This window comes from Drosophila erecta, unplaced genomic scaffold, assembly GCF_003286155.1.
Source record: "Drosophila erecta strain 14021-0224.00,06,07 unplaced genomic scaffold, DereRS2 tig00000000-arrow-pilon, whole genome shotgun sequence".
In the NCBI taxonomy this organism is placed as follows: domain Eukaryota; kingdom Metazoa; phylum Arthropoda; class Insecta; order Diptera; family Drosophilidae; genus Drosophila; species Drosophila erecta.
This window is the reverse complement of record NW_020825194.1, coordinates 9514172-9521276: the sequence shown is the minus strand read 5'-3', so window position 1 is coordinate 9521276 and position 7105 is coordinate 9514172. Positions and strand designations below refer to the sequence as shown.

Here is a 7105-nt window from a genome sequence, read left to right as displayed (position 1 = left end):
GCCAGATAGAGTGGCAACGACCTTAACTTAATTTACTCCTGAGGCGGAAGGCAGGAAGATGGGCAGATGGGCAGATGGGCAGAGAGCTCGAGCTCGAGCAGCGTGAACAACAAGAACTGAACTTATTTCCGGCGGAAGTATCAGTATTCGGCAATTTCCGGCCTGCCCTTGTCTTTGGTTCTTTTCTCTCTGGCTGCGAAACTTTCGCCGGCAATAAATGTTAATACATATTAAGCGATTTCCCAACCAGTCAATGAGGACCAAGTGGACCAAGTTCTAGCTGCGGCACGTCCCTGGCGAATCAATTCATCGAGTCATAGTGTAATTAATGCCACTGCGGCAGGACACTCGGCCCGAACCAGACGCAACTACTCGGCGCATCTGTCGAAGTGCCGGAATGGCTCAATTGTCTGGCTTCAGAGCACTTCCATTAGCCGCTGCCTTCATTAGGGCCCGGCCATAATCATCATCATCAATAATCTGGCTCTGAAAACACATCACAAATTAATTTTGACAGCTCTTGGCAGCTATTAATATCAATTATTCAAATAGTTCGCAACCAGCTGACGAACTCAATAAGCTGCTTCATTACTGCCCACTGGTTGAGTCAGGAAAGTGCCAGAAGCAATCTGCCTTTTGTTACCTTTTCGCTTATCAAAGACATGCCGATGCGGATGCTTTGTGTGCGATAATGAGCGATATCTGATGCGTTCGAAGTGTTGGCCAAGTTCCTTGGCCGCCTTGCAATGCCTTGGACCCAGACGATTTCAGAAGACAATGCTCATCTTTAACTTTCTCCCCCTCTACAATTTAACTAACAAAGCTACCATAAAGGATGCAGGGAAACTGAAGTTAGTTGGAAATGATTAGGAGCCAAAAGCAAATCAGCCGAACTTGTGGATTGTGTTTCACATTTCAAACAAATTCTTATCAATTGAATCCACTTAAAGCACAGTTTACAAATCACTTCGCTCATCGACATTATCATTGCAAGCTCGTTCTGATTTTCAAGCGTATTTCCTGCCCCGTTTATTTTCTATGATACCAAAATAGCAGATTGGCTGACCCTCCGCTTTTCACATGGCAGCTCGAAATTATGCGTGCACATGTACGAAATACCGAAATGACTAATATTTATTTATACAATTTTGCGGTTCACAGAATGCAGATAATTCAATTCCAGTGTCAAATTTGCCAAAATGTGCGTGTGGCTGGCTCAGCCCACCGCTCACCTCAAATGCAATTCAATTTGGCGATAAACCAATTTAAAGTCGACCAAAATGAACGAAAAACTGTGTGAAATTAAATGTACACACGCATATTCGAGTGTGCGTGTGTGTGTGCATGCGGGTAGTCTGTTTACCTCGCAATCGCGGCTCCGGGGTCAGAGGTTATCGAGTGGCCGGCGACCGAAGCTCTTGATATCATGCAAGCTGTTTGCAGTCGAACGAGAGTCGCAGTGCCAGCTAGTCGGCGATGAAGCAGCTTCTTGTGGCCGTATTGGCCGCCTTATTGGTAGCCGCCGTGCAGGGCGGACTTCTGGGCAGGATTTTCCACAGGGGCTCCAACGAAACGACAACCACGACCACGACGACCACAGAGGCGCCCCGCCGACCCTTCTTCATCAACAATAATGTGCCCGCAATCCCGACGGGCTGCGAGGCGCAGTTCAAGTGCAAAAAGAAGCTAGCCGATGTTCCGGCTCCACGACCCTGTGTGAAGTACTGCCTGCAGCGGATCAGCTGTCCCAACGGCCAGAATACCTTTGGCACGGCCACCCAGTGCGTCGATCTCGACGAGCAACAGGTGAAGGCCGCCCATGAGGCATCCACGGCGTCTCCGGGCGCCGCCACCACCGAGAAGCCCATGATGGTGGCCATGATCGACTTCCCCTGCCAGCCGGGCTATCTGCCCGACCATCGCGGTCGCTGTCGGGAAATCTGGTGATTCGATGGCTTTCGTGACTTAATTATACCTGTGGAATTTTCTGTTTTTATAAGCATGCCCTGAATAATGCTCTGAATAATCACAATAAAACCCCAAAGAGCTGTTGTTGCCCAAAGATCAGGCCCGTGTATTCGCACACAGTGAACAATTTGATAGGTGTTTCTGGTGTAGACTTCACTAATCTGCCAGTCACAACAAATGGCATCAGCGTTCCACTATTGATTGTGTTATCAGGGAACATTTCAAATCAAAATGATATTTTTATGTATACTTGTGGGAAAAATCTAGACTCAAAACAATGCGAATTTGGCTGGCACTTAATAGCGATTCTAGACTAATATTAAAATGAAAAATAAATACGTAAATAATCAATAATTTTTAAGTTTCGGCTAGTTTTCGTTTGTATGCTTTTGATGTTTGTATGCTTTCAAATTTTGATTGTGCGCTAATATAATTTAAATGATTAAAAATCGATTTAAAAACTAGCAGATATCCATTACTCAGCTAGTGGAAATGCAAACAAGAAATATCAACATTTTCTGGAATATCGGTAGAAATTACAAAAAAAATTCTAAATTTGAATGCAAATTTTTTTGAGTATTGCCCAGAGAGATATATACGATTAATATAAGTTGAGTTATGGAGCTTAGAACTTCAGCCTTGGGACATTTTTGAATTTCCACAACATCTTAACATCAGAAAAAATGACAAAAAAATTTTGAAAAAATAAAATTCTAAATTTGAATGCAGTTTTTTAGAGAATTGCACTAGAAACATTTAGAGGTATGCCACTTCAAAATCCGAATAATATTAGTTGAGTTATGGACTTTAGAACTTCAGCCTTGGAACATTTTTGAATTTCCACATCATAACATCAGAAAAATGACAAAAAAATTTTGAAAAAATAAAATTCTAAATTTGAATGCAGTTTTTTAGAGAATTGCTCCAGAAACATTTAGAGGTATGCCACTTCAAAATCCGAATAATATTAGTTGAGTTATGGACTTTAGAACTTCAGCCTAGGGACATTTTTGAATTTCCACATCATAACATCAGAAAAATGACAAAAAAATTTTGAAAAAATAAAATTCTAAATTTGAATGCAGTTTTTTAGAGAATTGCTCCAGAAACATTTAGAGGTATGCCACTTCAAAATCCGAATAATATTAGTTGAGTTATGGACTTTAGAACTTCAGCCTAGGGACATTTTTGAATTTCCACAACATCATAACATCAGAAAAATGACAAGAAAATTAAAAAAAATTAAAATTCTAAATTTGAATGCAGTTTTTTAGAGAATTGCTCCAGAAACATTTAGAGGTATGCCACTTCAAAATCCGAATAATATTAGTTGAGTTATGGACTTTAGAATTTCAGCCTAGGGACATTTTTGAATTTCCACAACATCATAACATCAGAAAAATGACAAAAAAATTTTGAAAAAATAAAATTCTAAATTTGAATGCAGTTTTTTAGAGAATTGCTCCAGAAACATTTAGAGGTATGCCACTTCAAAATCCGAATAATATTAGTTGAGTTATGGACTTTAGAACTTCAGCCTAGGGACATTTTTGAATTTCCACAACATCATAACATCAGAAAAATGACAAAAAAATTTTGAAAAAATAAAATTCTAAATTTGAATGCAGTTTTTTAGAGAATTGCTCCAGAAACATTTAGAGGTATGCCACTTCAAAATCCGAATAATATTAGTTGAGTTATGGACTTTAGAATTTCAGCCTAGGGACATTTTTGAATTTCCACAACATCATAACATCAGAAAAATGACAAAAAAATTTTGAAAAAATAAAATTCTAAATTTGAATGCAGTTTTTTAGAGAATTGCTCCAGAAACATTTAGAGGTATGCCACTTCAAAATCCGAATAATATTAGTTGAGTTATGGACTTTAGAACTTCAGCCTAGGGACATTTTTGAATTTCCACAACATCATAACATCAGAAAAATGACAAAAAAAATTTTGAAAAAATAAAATTCTAAATTTGAATGCAGTTTTTTAGAGAATTGCTCCAGAAACATTTAGAGGTATGCCACTTCAAAATCCGAATAATATTAGTTGAGTTATGGACTTTAGAACTTCAGCCTAGGGACATTTTTGAATTTCCACAACATCATAACATCAGAAAAATGACAAAAAAATTTTGAAAAAATAAAATTCTAAATTTGAATGCAGTTTTTTAGAGAATTGCTCCAGAAACATTTAGAGGTATGCCACTTCAAAATCCGAATAATATTAGTTGAGTTATGGACTTTAGAACTTCAGCCTAGAGACATTTTTGAATTTCCACAACATCATAACATCAGAAAAATGACAAGAAAATTAAAAAAAATTAAAATTCTAAATTTGAATGCAGTTTTTTAGAGAATTGCTCCAGAAACATTTAGAGGTATGCCACTTCAAAATCCGAATAATATTAGTTGAGTTATGGACTTTAGAACTTCAGCCTAGGGACATTTTTGAATTTCCACAACATCATAACATCAGAAAAATGACAAAAAAATTTTGAAAAAATAAAATTCTAAATTTGAATGCAGTTTTTTAGAGAATTGCTCCAGAAACATTTAGAGGTATGCCACTTCAAAATCCGAATAATATTAGTTGAGTTATGGACTTTAGAACTTCAGCCTAGGGACATTTTTGAATTTCCACAACATCATAACATCAGAAAAATGACAAAAAAATTTTGAAAAAATAAAATTCTAAATTTGAATGCAGTTTTTTAGAGAATTGCTCCAGAAACATTTAGAGGTATGCCACTTCAAAATCCGAATAATATTAGTTGAGTTATGGACTTTAGAATTTCAGCCTAGGGACATTTTTGAATTTCCACAACATCATAACATCAGAAAAATGACAAAAAAATTTTGAAAAAATAAAATTCTAAATTTGAATGCAGTTTTTTAGAGAATTGCTCCAGAAACATTTAGAGGTATGCCACTTCAAAATCCGAATAATATTAGTTGAGTTATGGACTTTAGAACTTCAGCCTAGAGACATTTTTGAATTTCCACAACATCATAACATCAGAAAAATGACAAGAAAATTAAAAAAAATTAAAATTCTAAATTTGAATGCAGTTTTTTAGAGAATTGCTCCAGAAACATTTAGAGGTATGCCACTTCAAAATCCGAATAATATTAGTTGAGTTATGGACTTTAGAACTTCAGCCTAGGGACATTTTTGAATTTCCACAACATCATAACATCAGAAAAATGACAAAAAAATTTTGAAAAAATAAAATTCTAAATTTGAATGCAGTTTTTTAGAGAATTGCTCCAGAAACATTTAGAGGTATGCCACTTCAAAATCCGAATAGTATTAGTTGAGTTATGGACTTTAGAACTTCAGCCTAGGGACATTTTTGAATTTCCACAACATCATAACATCAGAAAAATGACAAAAAAAATTTTGAAAAAATAAAATTCTAAATTTGAATGCAGTTTTTTAGAGAATTGCTCCAGAAACATTTAGAGGTATGCCACTTCAAAATCCGAATAATATTAGTTGAGTTATGGACTTTAGAACTTCAGCCTTGGGACATTTTTGAATTTCCACAACATCATAACATCAGAAAAATGACAAAAAAATTTTGAAAAAAATAAAATTCTAAATTTGAATGCAGTTTTTTAGAGAATTGCGCCAGAAACATTTAGAGGTATGCCACTTCAAAATCCGAATAATATTATTTGAGTTATGGACTTTAGAACTTCAGCCTTGGGACATTTTAGAATTTCCACAACATCATAACATCAGAAAAATGACAAAAAAATTTTGAAAAAATAAAATTCTAAATTTGAATGCAGTTTTTTAGAGAATTGCTCCAGAAACATTTAGAGGTATGCCACTTCAAAATCCGAATAATATTAGTTGAGTTATGGACTTTAGAACTTCAGCCTAGAGACATTTTTGAATTTCCACAACATCATAACATCAGAAAAATGACAAGAAAATTAAAAAAAATTAAAATTCTAAATTTGAATGCAGTTTTTTAGAGAATTGCTCCAGAAACATTTAGAGGTATGCCACTTCAAAATCCGAATAATATTAGTTGAGTTATGGACTTTAGAACTTCAGCCTAGAGACATTTTTGAATTTCCACAACATCATAACATCAGAAAAATGACAAGAAAATTAAAAAAAATTAAAATTCTAAATTTGAATGCAGTTTTTTAGAGAATTGCTCCAGAAACATTTAGAGGTATGCCACTTCAAAATCCGAATAATATTAGTTGAGTTATGGACTTTAGAATTTCAGCCTAGGGACATTTTTGAATTTCCACAACATCATAACATCAGAAAAATGACAAAAAAATTTTGAAAAAATAAAATTCTAAATTTGAATGCAGTTTTTTAGAGAATTGCTCCAGAAACATTTAGAGGTATGCCACTTCAAAATCCGAATAATATTAGTTGAGTTATGGACTTTAGAACTTCAGCCTAGGGACATTTTTGAATTTCCACAACATCATAACATCAGAAAAATGACAAAAAAAATTTTGAAAAAATAAAATTCTAAATTTAAATGCAGATTTTAAGAGAATTGCTCCAGAAACTTTTAGAGGTATGCCACTTCAAAATCCGATGAAGATCAGTTGAGTTATGGAGCTTAGAAGTTCAGCTTTGGAACATTTATTCATTTTTTTGAATTAATTTTATTAATTTTACTAACGAGTAACGGATATAATAAATGCGCAAATAACTAATAATATACAAGTTTAACTAGTTTTCGCTTGCTTTTTGTAACATTTGATGTTTGCATGCTTTCAAATTTTGATTGTGCATTAATATGACTATAATGACGAAAAATAGATTTAAAAATAAATTTAAACTGTTAATTAGATACTGTGATCAGAGGAATTAGAATTTTTTGCCAGTACATTCCCGAGTGAGTGGTCACTGTGCGGGAATAATACTTCTGCTGTCCCGACACGCCAAGTGTCAAACACACCTCCAGCGGCGGGAAAAGCGCGGTGTGGTTATGGGGAATCGGTGGACTCAGACACGAGTGGCGGAATTGGGGGCTGGATGAAGTGGGGGCTTACCTTTTAGGGGGCGGGCCGCTGGGCGGAGTCGTGGCAGTGAACAATTTTGTCTAATTACAACGGCAGAGACGAGAAGCCAGCGACAAGCCATAAAA

The 7105-nt window shown here is 35.4% G+C and overlaps 1 protein-coding gene across 1 annotated transcript; it reads left to right on the top strand.

Annotated features, from left to right (window-relative positions):
- The first annotated feature begins 1436 nt into the window (after positions 1–1436).
- Positions 1437–2064, top strand: LOC6554894. The gene has a single exon (XM_001982169.3). It carries the CDS (start codon positions 1477–1479, stop codon positions 1945–1947), a length of 471 nt encoding a protein of 156 aa, XP_001982205.1. The 5' UTR covers positions 1437–1476; the 3' UTR covers positions 1948–2064.
- Positions 2065–7105: the final 5041 nt, after the last annotated feature.